We start from the raw sequence: 27,881 nt of genomic DNA on the forward strand, positions 1-27,881 counted from the left end.
TTGCTTGATAGCTTGTTTCTCCATCTTTGGAACGAAATACATCACTGATTTGGCAGATCATGAATCCAACAGTTTGTTGATTGGTTTGTGGAGGTAAGTGGCATTAGATGGCTACTCACAGGTCACATAATTCATGTAAATAACGGGACGCTGATTTGCGTGTGTGGTGATGGTGCCCGATGATCACCCAGATAGGTCCCATAGGATTTACATCTGGCTAATTTGGTCGCCGAGACATCAACGTGAATTCACTATAATGCTCCTCAAACCACTGTAGCACGGTTCTGGCTCCAAGACAAGGACAACTATACTGTTGCAAAATGACAAAGCCATCGGGGGAGACATCAAGCATGAAGAGCTGCAAGTGATTCACAGCTGTCAGCGTGTCTTCGATTACTGCCACAGGTCCCATGCAAGTGCAGGAAAATGTCTCCTGTAGTGTAAAACCGACCTCACTAGCCTGCATCTGTGTCACGCTGCATGTTTCGAGCTGCCATGCACCTTGATTTAAGCAGTTGTGGAGACGAACATCAGCCTGATGTCGCTAAGGGGTGATTCAGTCAAAGAGCTGACACGTTTACAATGATCAATGGTTGAATCCCGATGGTCCTGTGTCCACTGCAAATGTAACTGACCATGTCGTTGGGTCAACACGTGATCACATAGGGATGGTCTGCTGTGGAACTCCATGTTCAACAGTGTACAATGAATGGTGTGCTCCGAAACACCTGTGTGTGCACCAGCATTATGCTCTTTCAGCACAGATCACCATCTAGCCAACTTTACAGAGCAGACAAGCCTCTGAACCTCACATTTTGTGTAGAGTCATGAATGTTCAAGCAGTGGTAGTTTCACCATCCTTTTACCTCTTTTCATAGATGTTCATGAAGTAGCACATGAACATTTGACCAGTTTCGCCGTTTTTGAGATATTCGTTTACAAGCTTTGTGTAATAATAATCTGTTCTTTGTGAAGCCCCTGATCTCAATGGGTTTTCCCATTTTGAACCCATATCTTTGCTAGGGTGATCCCCATCCATCTCTCTTGTGCTTACATACTTTTCGCTGCACGTCACATGCCCGCAACGTCACCAGGCAGCATCCAACAGTCCGGGAGGGCGAGTGGTCATAATGTTTTGTCTCATCATTGTACATTGGAGTTTATTCCCTTGACATTATTGCTACATTCTCACTGAAAACTTTAATTTCCACCCCAGTAATGGAAACTGTCATTGTATACTCTCAATATCCTTTTTGATGTCCTCACCAAATACTACTCTTTGCAAACTGTTGTTGACTTTATTTATTTCTACACTCTGTGGAATTGGTTACAGAATTCATGAGACCAACTGACTCATTATTATGCTGAACTGCACAGTTCTAACAGTTCTGGTGCTGCTGTCTCTTGAAACAGCATGACATGCAATGAGGCGAACTGCCACCAAAGCATTGTCTATAGGCATGAAGTCGAAAAATTACCGGAAAATTGTGAGACTGTTTTAGATAACATGGGAGACAATACTGCTGCTGATTTATTTATCTCTTACATTTATCTGCTATGTCAATAAACTAAAGAAAAAACACTATTTAGTATGCACTGTACTAATAGAAATGAGTTGCATCTTAAAATGATGACACTACAAAACAAGTATTTTTTAATAAAACAAAATAACCATAATTCTCATGAATTAGCAGGATAAAATGCACTTTTAGAGTCAAAATGGTCTGTGTCTACATTCAGTCCACAGTTGTACTGAAGGAGCATTACAAGATTACCATAAAAGTATGCAAAAGTAGCAAGCAATAGGTGTAGATACATAACAAAATCCAGTTAACAAAACATTCAGTGCCACAATCAAGTCAATACAATTGACAAAAGCAAAGAAAGCAGGCATTAACAAGAGTGCAGATCAAATTTCTCATCTTTAGATGTAAAGGGTACAAAATCAAGGTAGCGTCACAATTTACGGGGCAGATTTTATCCTAGGATTTCTTTACTGATTGTTCCTCTGAATGCTAGTGGTTCTTTCACAGAAGAGGTAAAAATTTTATCTCCAGTGAGATTAGAACTGAAAACTAATGGACTCTTCAGCTTAAAGGGTGTACACTTTACCCCTAAGTTAGCACACACGTGCATCATGCAGTGCTCCATTGTCACCCCACTAATGGCTAACACAAAGAATGCAAAATGTACCCGGCAAAGTAAGCTGCAGCTCGTTTTGGAAAGAGCTTCCTGGACAGAAAACCATAAATCTGCTACCTCTATATCATCCCTTAAGTGAGAATAATTCAGAATATTTAATTTAAATTACAAGGAAATATCGAGTTATTTCACCAGGATAATTCTGAACCAACCCAGGAAGTAAACTGACAGTTGTATAGTTGTCAAATATGTTCTACAATGTTGCCAGTTCTCCATTAGACTAGTGATAGGCAGACTACTTTAGCTCAGCTGGTACAAATCTTGAGTTGGCTATCATCGGAGAAGTGTGCCTTTAGGAGATGCAGTGCCACTTACTCCTATTGCATTGACTGGCAGCCAAAATTCCAAGTATAGGTCAATGAGATTTATTTGCATATCTGTAACTATGATTTGGGACTAAACCATAGTTATGAATAATATCCAGATATACTGATCGCATCTCGAACATCATAAACGGAGACCAGAGAAAATTATTTCATCGGTTACCCTCATTAACAAATGTCATAGATATTTTTGTTTTTCTGCATTAAGGAAATTGCAAACTACAAAACTAATTCACAGGAAGCAATTCCCTTCTTTAGCATTGCCAGATGCTATTAAATCTCTGTTGGTCCATCATGGCCGGGGGAAATTGGCTGGTTAAGTAATTTCCAATGACAATAAAATTCACCAACACCATGTACTTTAAGATATTATGTTATTTTATTGTGAAGACTACCAGTTTCTGCATTTCATTATGCTATCTTCAGCCCCCATACACATCTATCTAAATAAACGAGCTTGTCGTATAGCACCATAAATCTCTGGAAATTGTGAATTCAGTCGTTACATTCGAAGACGTAATAGGACCTCATTGAGAGCTGAGTTGAATTATTGCTTTTATTATTTTATAATCCTGTTAAGCTGTATAGTAACAAAAAATATGTGTTCATGACCATTATAGTTTATGTTCCTGTTCAGGATCAGTAGCTTCTTCACTGTTTAAGTCTCTCTAGAAGTTTGCTGCTGCTACAGTTGGTTTCTCCATTATTGACAAAAATGAAATATCTTCAGGGAGTCTTGTTGATTTTTTAATGAACTTAAAGAGTATAAAGACCTTAAAATATGATTTTGAAGCTTTGATTGACCCATCACTGCCAAAGTGCATCCTCGCAAATGACTGCAACTGGAAACGAAATTTCCCTTGTGGCTTTGATGAGAAGTTCATTAAACTTTAATTCCAATCTTTAATAATCTCACTTCCGCCAATGACTTGAAATGGCTCTGGTTTCTCCCTGCATTGTTTAATGACTAGGACATTCTCTTCCTTTGAATGTACAGTTTCCCTCTTCTTCAACTTTTTTTCAGCAAAATGTGTGACAAACATATTCAAAGTGATTTTGCTAACCATGTGCAAAAAGTGATCATAACAAAGTTTGTGTTTTGCCCTCCTGCAGCATCAGAAAAAAAAAATGTTTTCATAATATTCTTGAAGACTTCAAGCTTCTTGAACATAAAGTCATGGATTAATGAGCAAACTTAGTTTGGATCCTTCTTTCCTTAGAACTCCATAAAATAGTAATAAGCACTTGAACCTTCATTATGGCAGTGTACTTTAAGAACAAACATCCAGAGGAGTCATTTATGAAACTGTGGATTCACTCCCAGTTTTGGTAATGGAAGGTTCTGTGCATAATCACATTCTAAGCACAGCAGTCATCTGATTTACAATGTGCTATAAGCTGCTTTTTTTCTGCATAATAGCCCTCAACATATTGTTTGTGCAACTCTAATCTACATTCAAGCTCCTTGTTTTTATCACATTTAAGCCTTGTAGTACTTTCAGAACAAATGTCACAAATGTCTGACCTAGGTTGTTTGAATGCAAAGTTCAATGTTTTGAAGAACTTATAATGTGCATGATACTTCATACTAACTTGACTACCGTATTTTGCCCAGTTGTACTCTTTAAAGAGGGTGAATAATATACTGATACTTAAATTTGGGTTCTCAAAATACAACTTGCTTAATTTTGATGCTGCATAATGTGAATTTGTGTAAGGAATTGTTACAGAGTGCTCCTTAATACATTCCCAAATCTCCTTCCCTATTTTATGGGGTCTATTTTCATGCTTACCCATTCTTTCTTCAAAGCTATCACCTTGCAGAACCTTCTTCTGCACAATCCTTAAACGCTTTTCAGAAATGTTCAGCACATGAAGGAGCAAATTTCTGCACATAGGCACTTTACAACCTCAGTCATAAAATGAATACACCCATACATTTACTCTGTTCTTGGTTCTGGGCATCTTCTTTATTTCTTTAACATCCTTTCTCTCCACACATCCTGTTGAGATTTATTACCACAATGATAAAAGAGATTTAATAATGTTCCTTGGATCTCATCCGTCACTATTGCACTACACTCTTTTGGACAACACCGATCTACAGGCTTAAATCTTTTTGCTCCCACAACCATTCCTTTCTTGTTTCTATAGCTTTCCACATTGTTTATTCTCTTCTTTTTGTCTGTAAAGTCATTTTCAACTTCATTACCACTCACTTCACTCATTATATCATACAACTTAACAATCAATGCAACTCACAGTCGACACATGAGCTATACACAGTAAACAAGGTGACAACTGCCTGTTATGCACTGCCTTCTTAAGATGACTCCTCAGCTTACCCGAAAGTTGTGAGACGAAATTTTCAGAGTCAGTAATTCAAATGTGGGGGGTATCAATTTAGCACTTTGACAGAAGAAAAGGGTGTAAAGCACAATTAGGCTCATAGTCCATCACACTCCTCAATTGAAGACTTCATAACAAAAATGACCCTTGTCAAAAATCTTCATTTTTCAGGAGAGCGAAAAAATGTAAATAAAAACTGAATCTCTCTTCAGATGTTGCTTGCTGTTCAAGTAACGAAACAATTAAGAGGTCATTTCATTCTGCCCTCTCTTGGTAACTCATTCGTGACATGTAAGCATTATTACTTCATCATTGTCAAGGTTGCAAGTGCCAAAAACATAATACCATAGCTGTTTTGCATGAAATATTGCATTAGTTGTTAGCTGAGGTACAGGAATGTTTTGCATGTTACTGAAAGATACAACTTTCACTAACCCCTTTTGAGATTTCTGCATGAAGCGTCTTTTAGTACATAAAAGGCTTTCACTTTTCTGAAGTGAACTTCTTTTTTGAACTATCAATGTGGATTCGAGTAGCAGCAGGTATCTGCTTCTCTAAACCATCACAGATAGAAGAAGTGTCAGACTGAGGATACCCAAATGATATACTGAAGGTACTGAACACTTCTTAGTAGAATTTATGGGATACATTATTATGATGTTCGTCCAGAAAAACTTAGTGTGTTTTCTTCACAAGGTTTCAGGCAGGTACCTATTGGACAAATTCTTATGGAATGAGTAATGAGAAACCATTGGTTTAAATAAAGGTATGTAATTTTCAACAAGGACTCCAAGTAGCCCATGAACTGCACAAGGACTGTTCTAATGCCTACCTTTAATATCCTTTGCAGAACTGTTGTTTGTGAGCAGATGCCATTGAAAAGTGCATAGTCAACCTTCAGAGATAGTGTGAAAAGCCATGAATACCTCTCTACAAACAGATAACTCTGTTGTAGTAACATCACCAGTCTGTCAGACTTTATAATAAAAGGAAATTGTGTGTCTAAAAGGGGTACTGGACAGTGAACAAATGCCATCATCACAACTTGCACCCTCTTCACACACTACTTTGTGTGATCTTCTTTGTTTTGCATTATTAATAGTGATAAGACCAGCCAAATAGGAGTCTTGTGCATTTTTGACTACTTGCTATACAAGGTCTGAGAAAAGCTGTTGCTTTGTTCAGTTGTTGTTGTTTGAAAGCACTGCAGTCATTTGCATCTGCAACCAAAGGTCACATACCCAGCTACCCATAAAGAAAAGCAGATGGAAAAATTTACTGGTGGAAATAAAGAATGTAAACAGTGCTTACCTGCAATCTTCTCCAAAACATTATTTCACGATAACACTTTAACCAACACTTTCATGTGTTCCTTGCCTATCAGATTTTTCTTCTTCATTACCTTTTTGATTCTTTCTTGGTGTTTCTGATGTTTATGCTATTGAACACAGTCTTTGGAATTCTTTACTGACGCAGAACTGTCACTTGCCAAAGACTAGAAATAATCCAACAATTTCTACGAAGGTGACAATGAACATTCAGGTTGCATTGTCACCTGCTTTCATACAAAAATAGCCCTTGTCAAATGACAAAGACTGTTTTTATCGTAAATTATTTTGTTTCACTAAAGGCTGTTTTTGTAGAACCATCACATTTCTGAGCCGCAATAACTCAGTACAAGGGACATTTCTGCCGTGTCTCAGTTGAACAAATTGTGAGTCTTGGGGACAGCTACAAGATTGAGCTGAAATCGTGAAAATGAAAAAAACTGACAACAGTTGTTTTTGTTATGAAGTCTTAAATTGCAAATTTTTTAAAGTAGGCGGTTGAAATTACACATCAAGGGGTAAAAATAGATGATGGAGCATTGGCTCAGATTCACAGTGAATCCACCAGTCAGTAGGGGGTTCACTACACTTTATTGAGCACACTATATGGCACATAGTGCTACCAAGAGATGAGTGATTCTGTACTTCCTTCCTACAATCACTCTGTTTTCTAACTATCCCATCCTTAGTTTGTAAGAAAAAAACAAACTGACACCTAATCAAAGTTATGACAAGGTCATATAATAGGAAAAACATGGTGAACTAACAAGCAGCAGTGGTGGTTTTTTTTTTTTTTTCTTCAAAATCAGACACTCCCAACTTTCTGAGAACATTCTTAGAATTATCTCAAATTAATTCACTCGAGATATAATTAACATTAAAAGCTCAGACCCACAAAATTTCAGTCACCTGTTTTGCTTTAATGACTTCAAGATTCTGAACTTTGAAAATATAAGTTTACTGCAGTATTTTTTGTGAATGAGACAACAAGTCTCGCTACTTAATTCAATCAGTAATTAAGATGTCAAATGATTCAGAATCATAAAATATGTATTTCAAGATGTATGCCATTCTAGTAATTAGGGGATTTCAGAAACCATGTAATAATGTTGCAGATACTTTTGTGGATTATTAACCTGAAACATATTTTACAAACCAAAGAATAGTAAAGTCTTAAGCTCCATGCCAAACAGTCAAATCTAACCTTACAGAAATTCAAAGCATTATGTAATTTCAGAATCCACATCATATTCTCTCACCTGTCTTTATATAGCTACCCCTACCCCAAAATCTGCAGTCCGCCCCTAAACAGTACACTGGTAAGATCTCTATGTTGGATTGTATTAGACTAGTGCACAGACAACATGTATGTGTCAGTTCATGTTAAAAGTTTGGAGCCAACAAGCACAGAGAGAACATTAAAGTGTTGGCTTGGCTGAAAATCTGAATATTGTTAATCTGACCATCACAAGTTTGGGTCGCTTACAGTGAAATCCTGTGACACAAAATAATACAAGTGACTAATATGTCTGTAAAGATTACGAAATTTGTGGAATTTATGGTGGCATCAAATGAATCTCAGGTGAACTAGATGACATCCATTCTGAAAGTGTTAATGATCTGCAAACTATGTGTGCTGGATAGTGTTATGTATACTTGTAACCATACTGTAAATCTTTTCAAGTGGACTGATGCAATCATATTTCTGTCATTCTATGTTCTGCTACTTTGAACTTTAACCAAGTCTGTGACACTGCTTAGTAGTCAGGTGAGTCTCCTTCCTTACAAGATCACACAGAATGAAATGTGCTCCCATTTACCTGTACACACTGAGAACTGCAGAACTGGAACTGGCCACCAACTACGAAACAGTGTAAATATTTTGGAATGAACAACCTTTAAAACTAATTTTGTGTGTAGTTCACAGCATTTGGATCTCTCTTACTTGACATCACTTCTCAATACAATATTTCTGTTCAACAAGATATAAGACACCAAGACCCTTAAAAACTGAATACAACAAAACAATAGGTGACTGGAATGACATCCCTGATATATTACAAACATTGAGAACAGAAATGAATGATTTCCTTGGTATAAATGAAACACTCCTTTCACATGTTATTCTAAAACTGAAATTAATGTAGAAAAAGTTCAAAGAAAGTTACATTATGGAAAATAAACAGGTAACAGCAAAACGGTGGTTAGTTCTCAAGGAACATAAGATACACACAAAAGAGTGGATGGATTTTTGTATGCTGATGAAACTTCGTGTGCAACAGATCATTCCAGGGAGTTTGGAAGGCACAAACAATAATTGCCTAAGCCATCAGGAAATGGTATGATTATTAGATAAAATGTGTTGAGACATAGAATTACTGTAAAATTAGAACACACACAGTACTCAGTTAGGGAATGTTGGTCATAATGTATCACAGATGGTACCATTTGAAGATGATCTTGATATACCAGAGAGTGGTTTAGAGGCTTCCTAAAATGTTACATAATACATCTATGATGATAAAAGGAAGGAAAGAAGATTATGATAAATTGTTCCATTGATGATGTCGTCAATGGAAATGACATACAAGCTCAGATTGTAGAATATAGGGAAGGAAATTGTTCCTGACATCCTCAAAGGAACCAGCCCATCGTTTTTCCTTTTAGGGAAATCACCTAAGACTGGATGGCCAGACAAGGATTTGAGCCACCATCCTACCAAATATGAGTCCAGTGCCTTGCCACTACATCATATTGCTTGATACCCCCCCCCCCCCCCCCCATGTGTAAACTATGTAGTATACAACTTTTAATCCCATATCAGTAATCCCATTTGTGAAATGGGGGAAAGACACCTTGTTTTTTCACAAAGTATGATACATCAAATGCATAAGTATTCACCTTCTTGATACACAGTTTATATAACAGTCATTATTCTTATAATCATTCAAAAAGAGATCTGATGCTTTTGATAATGAAATATTAAATGTAACTGTATCTCTTTGGAAGTAATTTTGGTCATATTGATACTGTACACATATCTTTGTAACACGAAGATCGATGTATTCAAAAATCTCTGAACTGTGGCTTCCTGTATCACTGTACTTGTTGATTTGTGTGCAGAACTGTAGAACAAGTTCTTGAGTACATACTCTATGGTCAAGTCTTGAGCCTGGGGCAGTGCAATGAAGATAGAATGAGATACAAGCAGCCATGACAAGCTGTACTGCATACTGATTTCTGTAATTTACTTCATGGGAAATGTTTTTGTTGATGTTATGTGGAAGAAATTGACATTCATTAAACATCTAAAGTGAAAACAGAGTTTTGTACCATGCAATAATTTCACAGTACTTATGTCAAAGACAGCAACCCATTCCTCTCTTCGGAAGCAAGGTAATCGATCTATACAACCCACCAAAGTAGAATTCTACATCAACAACACAAAATTTAAGTAACTTTTATTGTTTTTAACATCCACCTGCACATTTTCTATTATCACACAAATGGTCACATTGTTTTTAGGTGCCTGTCTTGCAAATATTTGTTTGTCATTAGGCAACTGAAGTCACTAGAGCAAGGGGGTGGGTTAAAGGCTCTGACACTGAATGGCTGCAAAATAACAATCTGAAACTTCCATCTGCTGCCACATCTTATGACAAACATCTGCAAACAACTCTACTGAAATGTGAACAGCCAAATTGAAGGTGATCAGAATTCCTTTTGGAGTGTGTTCTTGCACTCAGTTAAGAGACAAATCAAACTGCTGTATTTTTCTCTGGACATTGTGAACACATAGTAATCTAACTTATTTAGGCATTCATCAGAAACGTTCATAATCCAACTTACTTATGTATTCATCAAAAATGTGGTGGCGCAGGAGGAAAAAAACACTTTAAGCATTCTTGAAGTGTCTGGACTACCTCATCAGACTTATGCACTAACTCAAAAACACACATGTTAAAAGAGCTTATTGTTTGGACAGGCAACACAGGCAACTGAACACTTGCTGAGAAATGACCACAGTGGAAGCTAAATGATAGGTAACACTGAAAGCATTCAAAGATGATATTCCTTAAAATCAGCATTCTGTTATCCAAAACTTATTGCATATAATTTTTACACATCATAGTTTGAATTTTCATTTACTGTTGCACTAGACATTTTGTCATTCACTGCCAGAGAGCAGCATGTATGAATGTTCGCACAGTATTATATGTCCCATTTTACTACTCCTCAAAAGCTACATTTCTCTTGGTCAACACAACAGTTGAATGCAGCAGTGCTCCACAAGGACAAAGCTGGCATACTTTTGCGATGGAACAGGAATTTATCCAACAACACAGCAGTAACAGAATCCTGATTTGATGCCTGCTGTGGATTGCAGTCCCACGTAGATTTCAGCCAGTGAGCTATTGCTTTGTAAACTCAACATGGTTGTTATTCATAAGTAATGACCAAGGATGTTGCCAACATAAATTCAAGGATTACAGCTAAGTTTTCTCATCACAACACCTAAACAAGAAGTCCAACAACAGTGTTTTGCATTTGACATTTTTACTACAAAATAACAGATCAAAAGATAACTAAAATCTGCCAGTAAATAGCATAGAGCTGCATTTTAATAATGTTCAGCTAATGCAGTTCTTCAAAACTGATAATTCTCAAATTAAAACAAAATTTGTAAAAGACATACAATCTCAAAATATTTCTGAACTTCATCCACTTCTAAACTAAAAGACATTAGAACACACTTCCACAATTCTGATTAAGTCTACATGCTGATTTCCAGTATGACAGAGGGACAAAATAAGTTCAAAGTGAATGTTCAATCAGCATGAAGTTGATAATATGCAAGGAAACATAACCTACATTGATATTATTTCTGTATTTTTCTAGTGTTGTTGTGTGGGTTTCAGTTCCACTAGAAATTAATTTATTATTAATTATCAACACCCTCAAGAAGTAAATGTATTGAGGAGTAAGTGTAAGAATTCCTCTTGTCTCAGCATGATGTGCAACTGTCTATTTCACACAATATTCGCATTGGTCACTTCTGCTAAATAAATGTTTTACTGAGTAACTGCATTGCTCCAAAACACTACATTTATGTTCTGTCTAATATGGTTAAGTTTGGGACACTGATTAAATATGTGTCATCTGCCAACTCCTGTTTCCCATATAGTGAACTGTTCTTTTCGCATTCTCCAGTGAATCATCATATTATGGTACACAGCAGAATGTTTGGTTATTGTGTACTAAGTGCCAAATAACGTAGAAGTTTAGCAACTCACTAAGATATTTCCAAGTGCTATTGTACAGCTTAAATAATTGATCTTAAGCCTCAATTATTTGAAGGACAAAAATAAACTGAAATGTCAGTGATGGAAATTATCACAGATATTGAAGTGTACAACTATTACAAAATATCTGCAGTAAATTCTCAGTGAGATTTATTCTGAATAACAGCTTCGTGGCTCAGTAGGTTAATGCCAGAATACAGATGTCAGGCCCTGGCTACAATTCACAGTCAGCCCTAAGATGTTTTCTCTTACTTCTTTCAGCACTGCCAAGTATACATTAACATGAAAAATGCCAAGCTGCATCATGGTTCAGAATCCATGTTAAACTGTAGGTCCCAGCATGAGTGGCAGGATCAGCCCTTTCAAAGGTCTAGATCATACCATCTCCGATGCTACCATACCTAGTAAAATATGGTGATGCACAATGCTGCCATCAAAATTTTTCATTACTTATCCAATGACATAAAATGTCCGATTGACAATTTTAATAGTTAGCAGCCTTTTATCAATGATTATACCCAAAGTGTTTAATAAAACAATACTTTGGAAATTATAGTAATCATAAAAACTATTGATTTTTTTTCCAAGATTTGAGATAAATCATTGGAAAGAATAATTTTTCTTACAATAAATCAGTTTTATTACGATTTATTCACATTTTTGGTAAAGAACAGTGACACATGTAATAATAAAAAACGCACTAATATGATACAGATATTTCATAAATATATATGCATCTGTCTAAGTATTTGTTCCTTATATTTTCATGAATTGCTTACTTCTTTCAATAAACAAAGAATTTTACTGGCTGTGACAATTGTTGTGGAAACTTCTTTAAGACTTCTTCCAAGTGACACTGAGATAACACTACTTTAGTATTGTATGGAAAGAAAATGAGAAATCAAAATAAAAAGGAGAAATATTTATGGCACCAAAAATAGGAGTATAAAAAAAATAAGTATATGGGAAATATCAATTTTGTAAATTATTATAGCATCACATTATTTGTGAAACTCAGTAAGTTATGATTTAATATAAAGATTGTGAAAGATATGGAAACTGGTCTCTTCCCACGGTAAACAATATGAATACCTGGAACATAAGTAAATGAAATTCTCATTGAGTGTCACAGCACCTTACAACAATACCGAGATGCATGATTGTTGAGACAAAATAAATGCCATACAAAACTGAAGTTCATTCAGTAATGGAAAGAAACAATCAAAGATCTGTAAGAGCCATGTTTCATTGATGTGACAAGGGAGGGAGGGAGGGAGGGAGGGGAGAAGAGGGGAAGTTATATTGCACATGTTTCAAATCCAACAACAATGGATAACATTCATATTCAATACAATATCCAGAAGTTAAACAAAGCAATGAAAACCATGTGGTTTCAAATGACTGCTGAAAAAATTGAAGAGGAAACAATACTTAGAATACAAGTAAACTGTTGCAGAATGGGTATTATATAACATTAAGCTAAGACTGTCACAGAAAATATGTGAGGAGATTATTGTCCAAGGAAGGAGAATTCATATAATGTTCCATTTAAGTTCCATATGAATGCCACATTTTAAAAAGTTGATGAAATTTAGTTGTGTGCATCACAAAAAATGGAAGAGCTAAACAATTTGTTTTTAGTTGGCACATTAACACAGTCCACAGGGACTTTGGAAAGTCAGTTACACATGTCAACCAACGCAAAGACCACTGTGCACCAAAACTGGTGCACTGTCAGAAGAGAGCGAACATTCTGGGTCTCTTGCAGTATGGATAACAGATGAATCTTGGTGTAGTACAGCAGTGGTACAGCAACTATAAATGTATTCAAAATTTGAAGCACACTGGACAGTGCGATAATCACGAGCAAAATGTCTAAACTGCCCATAGATTCAGCACAAAATTCAGGCTGTATACAGACCAAATGCAATGTCAATGTCACACCCAGCCACAGTGAAATGAAACCAACTATTTAACCATGGCCACACAGATGGGATGACGCCGACTGTAGAGTCATTATCTTGCACCATGTGATTTCCATCTTTTTGGCAAGCGAAAAGAACATATTGAAGGAAAGAGATTTTCCAATGATGAAGACTTTCACACAGTGATTCTCGAATGTCTCCATGACCAAGGTGCAAAATCCTATTGTCGAGGAACTGAATGACTGGTAGAACATTCCAATTACTGTTTATGTAATTTTTATGACTATGTTGAAAAATATTGTCATGTATCTGTATCACTTTGAAGAATAACAGTCAATAACAGATATTTGGCCTGCCAAATATGTAACTTACTTTTTGGTGTCCCCCCCTATTTTCAGCACCATACATTTCCAACATGTTACTAACATTCAAATTATGATTTTTTTACAATTTTAAACATGGCTGTGAGCCAGAAATCATACAAGGATATGATTTGTATAATATAGCCAACCGGTTGAAATAACATTTAATGTGATCTGGTGCCGACGCTGATTATGGGTGTCTTCATCAGACTCAAAACCCTTAACATACAGGAAAACCAATAATCATGTAGTTCAAGATGACGTCTAGTGAAGTTATAAGTAGTAATTGAGTCAATAAAAGATACAGTTCTGCTGTGAAAAAAGGAATCTGTGGGAACTGTAATACTGAAATTGTGTAACTAAACAAAGACCTTTCAAGTCTACAAAAAAATCATGACATTTTGCAACTAACAAATAAAAACTGTAAGCTGAAGAAATTCCATCATGTTACAAACGATAAAACACGGTAATTGCAGAATGATAATCTGGAGAGTTATGAGTAACTGAAGCAAAGTGTCCAACAGGTAACAAACTTAGCAAATGGAATTATGTTCACAGATATAAACAGGTACAATGTACTGACAACAAATAGTGGTGGTTACAATAAGGATGACAGACTTTGTAAATAGTGTGTGAATAGAAGAACAAACCAGTCCACAAAAGAATAATACAACTGAAATCAATATACGGCGCCTAACAGTAGTGAAGTTGTAGAATCAGATGGAAAAAAGAGAATCAGCGAAGTCAACAAACCATGTAAGCAATGTGAATTTAATGGCAACTTACTTGGAAATCAACAATGAAGTGCAATGTACTTTAGTTAGCTTATAGAAATGGAAGAAAGCTAGCTGATGGTGTACAAAGCTTGAACCATAACATCCAAGTTAGCAGTGTGGTGGAGCCAGGTGTGAGAATGAAAAACATCATAGTGGACACAGATTTAGATGCACAATGTTGCATGACCATGATTTTGTTGTTAGTATAACAGGTACAAATGAAGTGGCATGTAGTGAAGCCAATATTTGTATTGGAGGTCTGACTAAGTTTCTAGAACAAAACAAACACAAAAATACCATTGTTGCTACAGTTCCACATCTTCATGATTTAGCACACAAATTGTGTGTTAAGAAAGAAATAAGAAAAACAGTTGCAAGAACTAAGTTATTATGATCAAGATATGAAAAATGTTTGATTCTGGATATTGATACATTAGATACAAGCATGCACACTAAACATGGATTACATTTGAACTATGAGAGTAAACTTTTTTTTTTTTTTTGTGAAAAATTACAAAGATTGATTACAGAAAAGATTGAACTGAGTAGTTTAATATGTGAAAATAGTTCAACAGCGAGTGAACTTTTTTAGTGCAAATCAGCCTTCAGTGTGCACACAAAAAAGCAAAACACCACAGACAGAACTAAAAACGATGAAAAATTTAAAATAATATTCCAGGATGTCCAGTACACCACAAAGTAAATAGAACAAGTTGATGAATTTCTAGGAGAGAGTAAACCTTACTTATATATTGTGAATCAACCTGGATGCAAGATGAAAGAGATTCATAGTTTTAACTTCAATAATTACAAATCTGTGAGTAAGATGTACAAGGGTGGTGGTGCAGGCATGATGCTACAAATAACAACCAGTGTGAAAACACTGATCATCTTCGTGAACTCACTGTGGAGATGTCCTTTCAATCACCAGCAATAAAAATAAAGACAGGCAAAATCAACTTCATAATCATAAGCCTATATAGATCACCAAATAGTGGTGTAGATGACTTACAACTATTAACAAACAAAAAGCAGATTATAATAATAGGAGATGTCAACATAGACTCTTTAAACTATAATGTAAATTATCTTCGGTATTCTGACTTGTTACATTGCTACAGCCATATCCATATAAATTTGTTACCAATGATAATAACACCTGACCCACAATCTGGTACTAACTGTGTTGTAACTTGAGGAGGACATTGCATGCAGAGACTGGTACAAGATAAACAAATCAGCTGATATTAACGAAAAGTACAGCCAGTTCTATGAAATTTTTAACCACAGTTTTAATTAGACATGTCTAGTAATAAACTAGTGAAATCAAAGTACACAAAGAATCTTAAAATTGAGCCAGAAATCCACAAATAAAAGGAAAATACAAAAAACCTATATGTGCTGTTCATAGATACGAAATACCAGTACTTCCTAAGGTACATAAACGCCAGAAAAACATACAAGAAATCCCTGGAGATTCTAGAAGCACAATATTATGCTGAACAGATAAGTGACTCCAGTAATGTTAATGAAACAGCTTAGAATATAGTAAGCAAAGAATGTGAAAATAAAGAGAATCCAAGATGCAGTAATATAGCACTAGAAGGAAATTGGTGAGTGAGCAAAAGACAGTGTGCGAGGCCTTCATAAAACATTTTGATAAGAGAAGTAAAGAAGAAACTGAACCACACTACAAATAAACTCAGTAAAAATGAGTAGTTCAAATAACTAGGAGCATGGGTTTCAAAAAGGAAGATCCGCAAAGACCACAGTAGCAACTTTTATTCACGAACTGTTAAACAGACTGAACAAAGGAAACAAAGTCATTGTGACTTTACTTGATTTGTCTAAGGCTTTCAATTCTATGAATGATGCAGTACAATTATCCAAATTAGAAACTTATGGCCTAAGAGGAGTAGCACTAAAGTACTTCAGTCTGTGTCACCAAGATACAAGACCATGTACTAAACTGTCGCAACAATGTAAGTAAAAATCTTAACAGTAAAATCAGCATACAAAACTCTTAACTGCGGAATTCCCCAATGAAGTATTCTTGGACGATTTTTGTTTATTGTATATATTAATGACATAACAAGCTGAAAACCTCAAAACTAGTGAATTATGATGATAACATAGTATTTATTAGCTGGGGTCATACTGAGCAGCTAGCATCATAAAGCAATAAAGAGAACTCTGTACTGATCATGGAATATCCAACAATAAGCAAACTTACATCGAATAAGGACAAGACCGTTGTAATGAAGTTCTAGTTAAATTATAACCAATTTCATACTGAATCACTTTCTTCTGTTGAAACATCTGTTAAATATAAGTTTTTCGGCGTTGCGATTGACAAAAATCTTACATGGACTTACACAAGTGTACAGTGATTAATTCACTTGCATTTGCAATATGGGATTGAAATTTGGGGAGGAGCCCCCAAAGTGTACATGGGCAGGAAATTCAGGCTTCGAAATAGATCAGTTATGATAATTCCCAATATAAGTAAATGTGAATTATGTAGACACTACTTTAAAAATTATAATTTACTGACTGTTCATTCACTGTATGTTCTTAAGATAATTATGTTTGTAAAAGAGAATGATTAACTGAATGTAATGGATAGAGACATCCACAATTGGATAGTGTTATGCATCAATTGACCAAGTATGATTTTTTATTTTTTCAGATTTTTGCATCCAGTCGTGTGTTAAGGTGTAAACTATCCACAAAAAAATTGTTTGACATCAGTGTGGTCGATTTTTTGACAGGAAGTTAATCTGAACCAAGTACCGAACACTTCACCTCAACTATTAAATTTTGCATCAGTTGGCCAACTGCACAATCCTATGGTTTTATTTTGCATCCGATGGTTATACGGCAAATGAGCACTGCTTGGTCACATGATGCACTGATGTTTTGCCCGCTGTAAATGTATCAAAATAAGAAATTTCTGTTGTTTGCTGAGGCACGTCGTCTTCCTCGTCCTCATCATCGTCGTCGTCCTCCTCCTCCTCATCACCATTTCAGCCTTTTCCCACGTCATGTGGGCTCGGAGTTGCTTTGCTGCATCCTACTCTTCCATAAATGCCTACCCAGTGCTTCTCCTCTGAGCCATCCTTTCTCCCGTAGGTCCCCTGTTACCTTGTTTTTCCATCTCAGTTTCAGTCTTCCTCTTTTCCTTGATCCTTCGATTCCCAGGTCTTCTCCCTAAATAGTACTCCCCTCTTCTCTGCACATGTCCATACCATCTTAGCCTACTTTCTTGGATCTTCTTCCCTATGGGCCCCACTTTCACTGTTTCCTTGACGTACTCATTTTTATCTATCCTTTCGCATCACCCCACTTATCCACCTTAACATTCTCATTTCTGCCAGTTCCGTCTTTTTCTCTCGGGCTTTTGTAATTGGTCAAGTTTCTGCACTATACAGCATCACAGGCCTCACCACAGACTTGTAAAGCTTTCCTTTCATTCTGCAGCTAACCTTCTTATCATAGTACTCCACTCAGTTTCCTCCAGTTCATCCATCCACTATTTATCCTGTGCTGTATTTCAGCCTCCTGTCTACATTTTAAATTTCTAGAACCTTTGTGAAAGTCAAAGCCTTTATTATAATTTCATTTCTAAAAAAATTGTAAAGATTTTATTTAAGTTAAATGTATGCAATCATTTTGTAGGGTTGTAATAGGTATCAAGTACCGATATATTCAAATAAGGCATACAAAAATTCAGAATCAATATTAGTAACTATGTTCATGTGTCAGTAAAATACATACATCTTCAAATTCACTATAATGTATTATTTGTTGTCATAATGTTTTAATTTATAGAAATTCTTTTTAATTGCATTAGAAAGAATACAGTATTTTCTGACACTGTTAGCATAGCAGAAGTATGTTTTGCACATCATGATCCACTACTCCTTTTCACAGCTAGATAATTATTATGTGACTACAAATAAAAAGCCAAGCATAACATGGGTTAGAGGTCAGAGAGGGGAATGTATTAGGATATTCACAGACTGTCTTAGAAACACAGACTGTCCACTTGAAACTGTCACAGAATTCTTTATGTCATTTACAATGTTGTTATCTTTTTCTGCACAACATATACAAACTGGCTTCTTATATACTTCACGGCACTCTCCTCAAATTTCTGAACTCATTTTGTGGGAAGCATCCCACAACTGTCTTCTGCTCTGATGTGTCGAACTCTTCAACAACCCCTGGTCACCATCATGACTTAAGCTGAGGGATGCTATATTCTTCTGAACACTATGACGTAGTTCTTTGCTGTTATGATGAGAGGATTTCTGCAAACATCTTTTTCTGCTTCAAAAGAATGTTCACAAAAAGAAGGTACATTTAAAATGATCGTATGCGCTCCACCTGCCAGGCACCATTCTCGAATGTTCTTACTTCATAAATTACATTCGTCTCCTTACGTCCACCATATCTTATTGATCGAACAGTGCATATCAAAGCTTGGACATGGATGATGTCTGGGTCCCGATATAGGCGGTAGTCAGGCCCTGCAAAGCCTGGACCAGAATGCTGCCCTTCAAAGAGCCATGCATAACCATTACTCCGAGCACCAGTATTCTTGTTGGCATCTCCAACGTTTTCTTCATTTCTGTTGTCACCCTCCTTGGTGGCACCAGCATCTTCATTACTGTGGTCTTGAGTTGATTCAGCAGTGTTGTCCCCAACACCATCTTCATTTCTGTTGCCACCATAACCCATGTCACCATCAATGTCCTGATTTCCATTGCATGCAGTATTGTTGACTCCACAAGTGTCATCCCTACAGTCAACAACAGGACCAATGCTGGCTGCATTACTAGCAGCATCCTCAGCAACTACATTCCCAGTGCTGTCGTTGTAATGTTCATACTGTGCCTCTAATCCCAGATCTACCTCATGTGATACACTTCCTGTGTGGTTACTTAGATCTGAGACCACATCAACGTTACACTCAACTTCAACCATATTTTCATCCCTATCTGTCTCATCCCCTTCAGGACCAAATCCAGCAGCGTCAGATTCTGTCCCATTTTGTGAGTACTGTTTTTCAGACAACTCTGATTCACTGTCACTTTCTGAGGTTTCAACTTCTTCCTTTATTTCAATCTCTTCCATAGAGAGAGAGACAGAGTCAAAAGTATTCTGTTCACCATCTTGTTCTCGTTCTGCACTCCCACACATTAAATTACTCTTGGAGCTGGCACACCCTGTTCTATCATCCACTCCGTCATTTACATTATTCTGATCAGAAACTACAGTATCCACTTCATGTAGGTCCAGGATTTCTTTTGGGCCTCCAGTGGGTGAAGAACTAGTACTAGTAAATGTCCCAGCAGCTGACATCATGATTATGGGCTCAACTGATGACGACGTTGCACCATATTCTGGTGCTGACTTTGAGACACTGTCTTCTGTTATACATGTTATCGTGCTGGTACTCTCTTTTGTGTTTGCTTCCAGTTGGGCTGTTTCTCTGATACTTGCTTCAATATGTGCATTATCAGTGCTACCTACTGGTGATGGTGTGACGTTTGTCTCTTCAGTGAGAGAAGTGCTGTGTGATGTGCTTATGCAGGTCTCAGCAGTCGACAATACGTTTCTGGATTTCGTTGTTAATGTTGTGGCATCACACTGTGGTGCAGACTCAGATATACTACCTCCTTCTACACTGGCTTCTGTATTGGTCTTCTCTTTGATGCTTGCTTCTAGATGGAATCTTCCCATTAAATTCCCATTTGATTGCATGCCTGCTGCTGCTGGCTGTACTGCATTACCATTGGATAGTGAAATCACATTTAATTCTGCAGACAGTCTACTTTTTAATGCATTCATAATATGAATGCTACATAGTAAACATCCGATAGGTGAATGGCATGTGCAGCTGGACACCGAGTGAGAAACGCTAGCTACCATATGCTCAAAACTTTGGTCACTTAATGTATCACCAACTCTATTAGCACATTTCTGCAGATGTGCTGCCACATCCTGAAGTACATGCACAAACTCATCAACAGTTTTTCGAAAAGTGTCACCCAACTGTAACTGAGGAGGCGCTGATGCTGACCGTCGACGCAAGTATGGGTGCATTTCTAAATGCGTAAGTGCATGTGCAGGTTGTGAAGCTGCATTGTCTCTCATCTGCAAAGGTGCTGTGGCTACAGAACATGAAGTTGGTGTGAATGACCTCCTACTACCGTGGCTGTTAATAATCTCTCTGTTTCTGGACGACTGGCCATCTTTAAATACTTCACTCATCATCTTGAGAGTTGTGATAGTTTCAGAGCTTGTACTGCTGTGTTCTGTAGTTAGTGGTCTGCCTCCATACTGATAATCAGCATCTTTTACTTCGCTGTGAGAAGCACCCACAACAGCTTTTCTTTTTTGGGTACTACTGGCTGCTCTATTTACATCACTATTTCTGATGCTCTTCTCCATATGTTTGTTATGTTTTGCCTTCAAGCCATCACATGGAACTCTTATTTCATTTCCACTGTTGTTATCTTTTCCTACACAACATATACAAACTGACTTCTTATATATTTTACGGCGTTCTCGACGAAATTCTGAACTCATTTTGTGGGAAGCATCCCACAACTGTCTTCTGCTCTGATGGGTCGAACTCTCCAACAACCCCTGGTCATCATCATGACTCAAGCTGAGGGATGCTACATTCTTCTGATCACTATTATGTAGTTCTTTGCCATCATGATGAGTGGATTTCTGCAAGCATCTTTGTCTGCTTCTTGTTGTCGAGTTCTCTTGATTTTTTGTGCTGCAACCATTTGAACTCTTAGTAGTTATTTTGACATCTCTGATGCATTTCTTTTTATTGCGATTTGAAACTTTAGCCTGCATATGCTTCTCCATATCAAATGGCTCTAGCACCACTGACACTGTTTTATTTAGAACATTTGTAAGCTGGTCCTGCTTACTGGAATGTTCCAATTCTTCGTGGTAGTTAGTCGCTGCCTTCTTACTGCTACATGTAACATCAGAATGCCTTCTTTTCCTGCTGTTTTTGGTCAATTCTATAAAACTTCTATTAGAATTTGTATTATCATGCTGTGCACTTTGACTGATGTCTGATGCACATCCTCTTGATTCATTCGTCCTCTTGAGTGAACAGCTTTCCCCTCTGCCTCTGCTACTAGATCTGGTTTTCATGCTGGCTATTCACTCTCAGGCAGACTCTGTAAAGACAAATTAAATATCAGATTACCATGTGAGCCAGAAGCACTATTAACAAACAAATCTTAAAACAACTGCAACAGATTTCAGTTTAAAAAGAAAAAAAATAATAATAAACCCTCGTGGAATATGCACAAAATGCCAGGAATTTTTACAATCAAAAAGATGTCATATTCATCACAACCAACCAAGTTTAACAGAACCATGAAATTGTCAAACTAATAAATAGTGATTCAGAAAAACTCTGCAAACCCCCCCCCCCCCCCCCCCCGTGCCTTTTCACTTTTCAGTGTACTTGTAATACTCCTGTACTCAGATCAGTAAAAACATGGAGTGATACTTCACATATGTACTTACACAGGGTGTCCAAAGAGAAATGGTCAATAGTCAGGGAAACGAAAGGAACAATTGTCTGAAGCAAAAAGTTGCATATGTATATATGCCCTATTCCAAATGGTTTCATAGATAGCACACATTTAATGTGTACTGTTATTTATTTTGTATATTATTCAATACATTGTCAAGGTTAAACATGCACATGCACAACAGTTAGTAATAAAAACAATATTTGATTTAAAAGTATCAACTGAAAAATAACATTTTTAACACAATCACCTCTAAGCATTACCACACATGTCTGTTTACAGCTGTTGTACAATTCACAAAAAATACTGGGATACTCCACCAACTTCAATGAATTTGCGCATTTTTAGGAAAATAGATTATTTTGTTTGTCTGAGTGCCTCTACACGTTTTGCAATGAGAGCATCAATGTCCATGATTAAGACCAAGCAGTTCATCTTCCATATTCATCATTTGTTTGTTCTCCTCCAACTTCATCTAAGCCCGTAAACAAAAATCTAATGCTGCAACGTCTGGTGACCTTGGTGGCCAGTTAATTCTTCTACCTCTACCAGTTCCGTGATTCAGGTAAGTGTGGTTGGGATGTTCCCTAACATGTCAGGTAAAATGTGGAGGGGCCCCATCATGCTGGAAGTACACTGCAGTCCATGTGGCTTAAGGAACAAAGGAATCAAATTTCCAAAAAATGCAAGTAATTCTGTCCCATAATTCACTCTTCTAAAATGACTGGACCTATCAACAGGTTACCAGCCATGCCACATCAAGCACTGATCAAAAAATAAAGTTGGATATTGGTTTCCACAGTAGCATATGGATTTTCCTGTGAACATCGATGATTATTATGCATGTTGTTGATTCCATAGCACATAAATGTGGCTTCACCAGTGAACAGTATTAATGGTCAGTTGATATTTAACCAGTAACTAAATTCAAGTAGTGTGGCACTGAACGAATGTGAAGAATGTGGACATAAGTTTCCCACATCTAATTTCACCAAATGTGTGTTTGTGGGTCACAGATACGTGCAAAAAGCTGCCATGTGCTGGCAGTAGGACTACACTGAACCATTTCAACAATGTGTTGCCGTTCCTGCACAGGTCAGAAGAATGCACATGGTCAGAGGAATAATTATTGGAAGAATACCTGTTTCACACAATATGCTGAAAACTCTCTACAATCAGTAATGTGACTGGTTAGAAAGTGCTGCCTGTAGTCTTCAACAGTAGCAGGAGCACTACCAATGCAAATGTCATAAATGTACACCGTATCTGCATATTATTCTTGTAGCCAAGTCAGTGAAGCAAAATTTGGCAAAATAATTGTGCTGTCACCATTTTTTGTACAGTAGTAGGAGGAAGCGACATGAACAACGTCCCAAAAATTGTGACCAGTGTGATGATGAAGGGGCGTTTAAAGGTCACATTTTCATGGTTCTCTTGAATATCTCAAAAATTGCAATTTCTAGCAAAAATGTTTCCCAGTATGAATTTAAACTACATTAAATTTCCTACATGAAAGGTCTTCATTTTTTCTCTAGGACTGATAATTACCACATTACAGGGGATGGAAAAATAGCAATTATTAAAAACAGTGTCTTAACTACATACAATTGTATTAAGGGATAATCTGAGATACGAGGGTGTGATGAGTTGAAGGGCTGTGCAGAGAGGGAGGGGGGAGGGGAGAGAGGGAGTATGGGGGCTGGAGGGTGAATGCATGATGGATGAGGCAGGTCACCAGATCGTGGTCATGCACTTCCCTCCTTTCTAGGTCTGCCAACTGAACAGCGAGTGGACGAGTCCCAACTCTCTATCCCACTATGTCACTACATGGAATACAGATATGACTCTCTAATAATAGTAACACAAGAAATATATATGGGCAGACTGTATGTAAATCTCTGCATACTGTTCTACACTGCTACAGGGAAATTTATTCTTATTCACCCTCTATGACACTGTAGCATTCTGCAGGCAAAGGCAACAACTCCATGGCTTGCTTTTCAGTTTACAGACGGACTATACCTCCCCCAGCATTTCCACTATGTGATCAAAAGTATCCTGACACCTGGCTGAAAATGACTTACAAGTTCATGGCACCCTTCATCAGTAATGCTGGAATTCAATATGGTGTTGACCCATCCTTAGCCTTGATGACAGCTTCCACTCCTGCAGGCATGTGTTCTATCAGGTGCTAGAAGGTTTCTTGGGGAATGGCAGCCCATTCTTCACAGAGTGCTGCACTAGGGAGAGGTATCGATGTCAGTTGGTGAGGCCCGGCACGAAGTCAGCATTCCAAAACATTGCAAAGGTGTTCTATAGGATTCAGGTCAAGACTCTGTGCAGGCTAGTCCATTACAGGGATGTTATTCTCATGTAACCACTTTGCCACAGGCCGTGCATTATGATCAGGTGCTCAATCCTGTTGAAACATGCAATCGCCTTAACAGAATTGCAAGAAGGTGCTTAAAACATCATTGGAGGCATGTGCTGTGATAGTGCCATGCAAAACAACAATGGGTGCAAGCCACCCTCCATGAAAAACATGACCACACCATAACACCACTGCCTCCGAATTTTATTGTTGGCACTACACACGCTGGCAGATTACGTTCGCTGGGCATTCACCATACCCACACCCTGCCATCGGATCGCTATAGTGTGTACCATGATTTGTCACTCCACACAATGTTTTTCCACTGTTCAATCATCCAATGTTTATGCTCCTTACACCAAGCGAGGCATTGTTTGGCATTTACTGCCATGATGTGTGGCTTATGAGCAGTCATTCGATCATGAAATCCAAGTTTTCTTACCTCCTGCCTAACTGTCACAGTACTTCCAGTGGATCCTCGTGCAGTTTGTGTGATGGTCTGAATATATGTCTGCCTATTACACATTACAACACTCTTCAACTGTCAGCGGTCTCTGTCAGTCAACAGACAAGATCGGCCTGTACGCTTTTGTGCTGTACATGTCTCTTCATATTTCCACTTCACTATCACATCAGAAACAGTGGACCTAGGGATGTTTAGGAGTGTGGAAATCTCTCGTACAGACATATGCCAAGTGACACCCAATCAACTGACCACGTTTGAAGTCCGTGAGATCCGCGGAGTGTCCCATTCTGCTCTCTCACAATGTCTAATGACTACTGAGGTCACTGATATGGAGTACCTGGCAGCACAATGCACCTAATATGAAAAATATATGTTTTTGGGTTGTCCGGGTACTTTCGATCATGTAGTGCATATGAGCAGGCAAAATAACTTCACTGGGCCCATGTTTATATAGTTATTTTCAGTTTTATTACACGAGTATTTATTTGCAATTGTTAAGTGAGCTATTATGTCAAAAAGGTCCACAGCTAGAGCTATCAACTGTGTACACATCAAAGAACCTATCCTAGCTGTAGCATGCTGGCAATATGTGTTTGACAATGTTGATATTGTTTCTGCTATCAATGATGAAGACTTTTCAGAGCATGAGGAGTATCAAATGCACCCCCTCAGCCTCAGCTCTTCCAGCATCTGATGAGGCCCAGAGGCTCAAACTGCCTCCTTCTGCAACAGAAGTATGTCACCTGAATGTTATGGAACTTCAGAGATTTCAACACAAGTCAAGCAATGCATTATTGCACATTACTGTCCTAAATTCGAATGTAAGTCCTTTTCCATCAGAGATATGGACACCCACCCTGCAAGATATGGTAAGTGGCTCCAGTCACTGCAGCCCACTCTATTACAAGTGCTAGCTATACCAGTAACACAAAGTTGAGGGAAGTGCAGTAACTTTCTGGTCAATCATTAATTCACCAGCAAGTGACTACAACATAGTTACACAACTTTAGAATATGTTGCCAACAACAAGCAGTAGCAAGATACCACATTTACCAACCCAGTCTGTTTCCCACTAGCACCACATATGCCAATGACAACATCATACTTACAAATGAAGCATTTCTCAGCCACTGTTTATAGGAATCCATTTTACATAAAAGCTCACTTAACAACTGCAATGAAGTACTCACTGAATGAACTGAAAATACCTCCACTATATAAACACAACATCAGTGAAGTTATTTTGTCTACTTACATCAGGGAACCACAGATGAAACACTGGGGAGGTACAGTCAGACTGTAAACTGAAAAGCAAGCAGTGCTGGTGGTGAAGGAAGTCACTTTTCTCAGAAGAATCCAGCTTCTCGTAGCCATATTACACAACTTCATACAAACTCAGTAAGGTGTGATAATGGCATCTTTGTTGCTGTAAAGGCTTTCTTGACTAACATCAGCTCACCATGTCTAATCTAAAGGCTAATTAACACTCATGAATGATACAGAGTGCATTTAAAGAAAACCTGATTTGCATCCCCATAGTGTCACTACTAGCGCCACTCTTATGCGACTGGCACAAAATTGCAAACAGACATCACCGATCAAAAGTAGAAACATGCCTAACAACTTTTGTTTATTTCACACAACCCCTTGCTGGTGTTGCATTTTTTTCTGTCAGTGTATTTATTATATGCTGATTTTAACATTAACCTGAAACTGAAAAAAAAAAAAATAATAATAAAAACATGTACCTTAAAATGAAGAAAAAGGAATAACCTGATAACTGAAAATAGAGAAATAAGAAAACTTTTAAGCAGTTTTATCTGAAAACAACTTTATTCAGACCATACTAGAAAAACAGAGGTGTCATCTTCCCTGTTTCACATATACTGAAAATTGTGTTACTAAAAGCTATACATGTAAACTTAGGTCTTTCAGATCATGACACACTACTGACACTAATAAATTCTTCTATATTGCAAGTAGTAAAAAAAAAAAAGTGGGAATATGAAAGGCACTTCAACAAAGAAAAGATGAATATTCTTGTACAAATGTTAGCAAAGGAAACATGGGGAAATATAGTTTCAAAACCAACAACCAATAATTCATTCTATGCATTTTTCTCATACTTTTTGTGTCACAGTTGTGATGCATTTTCCACAAAAGGAAGAAAAACCCTTACAAAAATCAATGTTGAACAAAGGAAAAATATGAAGTGGATATCATTTACTATCACAGTATCTAGTGAAACTAAACATCTCAATCACCTCAAAAAAGACAACTTCACAGAATATGATAAGACATACAAGAAAATTCATGGGAAAGTGATTAAAGAAAAGACAATGCACAGTGATGGAGTAGTTCATGACCTGGACCTCACAATACAAAATAAACAAATTCAGAGCGTAACTGTAACCTAATTTTTAAGTGTGCATGCTGACAAAAATTTAGACTGTTCATGGCATTGCACCAATGCAGTCATCCTGTAAGCTTCCATTCTAAGAACAGAAACATGGGTGTTTATAGTGATATATGTGGTGCAACAGTGATAAAATGTTTTCAAATTTTCACAGAATCTCAACTGTAGATTCATCCCTTCTGTATCCAGTGCCTCAGTACAAAAAAATTGTTATGTTTTTGTGATAACAAACAGTGCATCCCTATATCCCAGATGTTACAAACCAAGATTTAGGTACTGAACAGTTAGTTACTGCAACACAATTAAACAATATATAGTGCTTACAAGATGCACTGAAAAGATTAAAAACAAATACAAACAATAATAACAGAAGTATGTGTGCCAAACAGCAAAATGAAAATACACACACAGGCAATATATCGGTAACAGTTGTGACAAAAAATAATTACAATGTATTAGTTGCAGAAGAAGCTGACAGCCAAC

General features: G+C 37.2%; 2 protein-coding genes across 6 annotated transcripts in view; both read right to left on the reverse strand.

Annotated features, from left to right (window-relative positions):
• Window positions 1-27,881, reverse strand: part of LOC126469971 (uncharacterized) — a 382,949-nt gene that overhangs the window by 147,176 nt on the left and 207,892 nt on the right. The window lies entirely within an intron of this gene.
• LOC126469972 (serine-rich adhesin for platelets-like) overlaps window positions 18,294-27,881 on the reverse strand; it is a 217,044-nt gene continuing 207,456 nt past the window's right edge. For all 3 annotated transcript variants that reach the window (XM_050097415.1, XM_050097414.1, XM_050097413.1), the window contains one exon: window positions 18,294-21,782. In XM_050097415.1, coding sequence (XP_049953372.1) covers window positions 18,934-21,756 — 2,823 coding nt within the window. In that variant the 5' untranslated portion in view covers window positions 21,757-21,782 and the 3' untranslated portion in view covers window positions 18,294-18,933. The remainder of the gene's footprint in view (window positions 21,783-27,881) is intronic.

The sequence above is a fragment of the Schistocerca serialis genome, chromosome 3 (genome assembly GCF_023864345.2).
Source record: "Schistocerca serialis cubense isolate TAMUIC-IGC-003099 chromosome 3, iqSchSeri2.2, whole genome shotgun sequence".
Lineage (NCBI taxonomy): Eukaryota > Metazoa > Arthropoda > Insecta > Orthoptera > Acrididae > Schistocerca > Schistocerca serialis.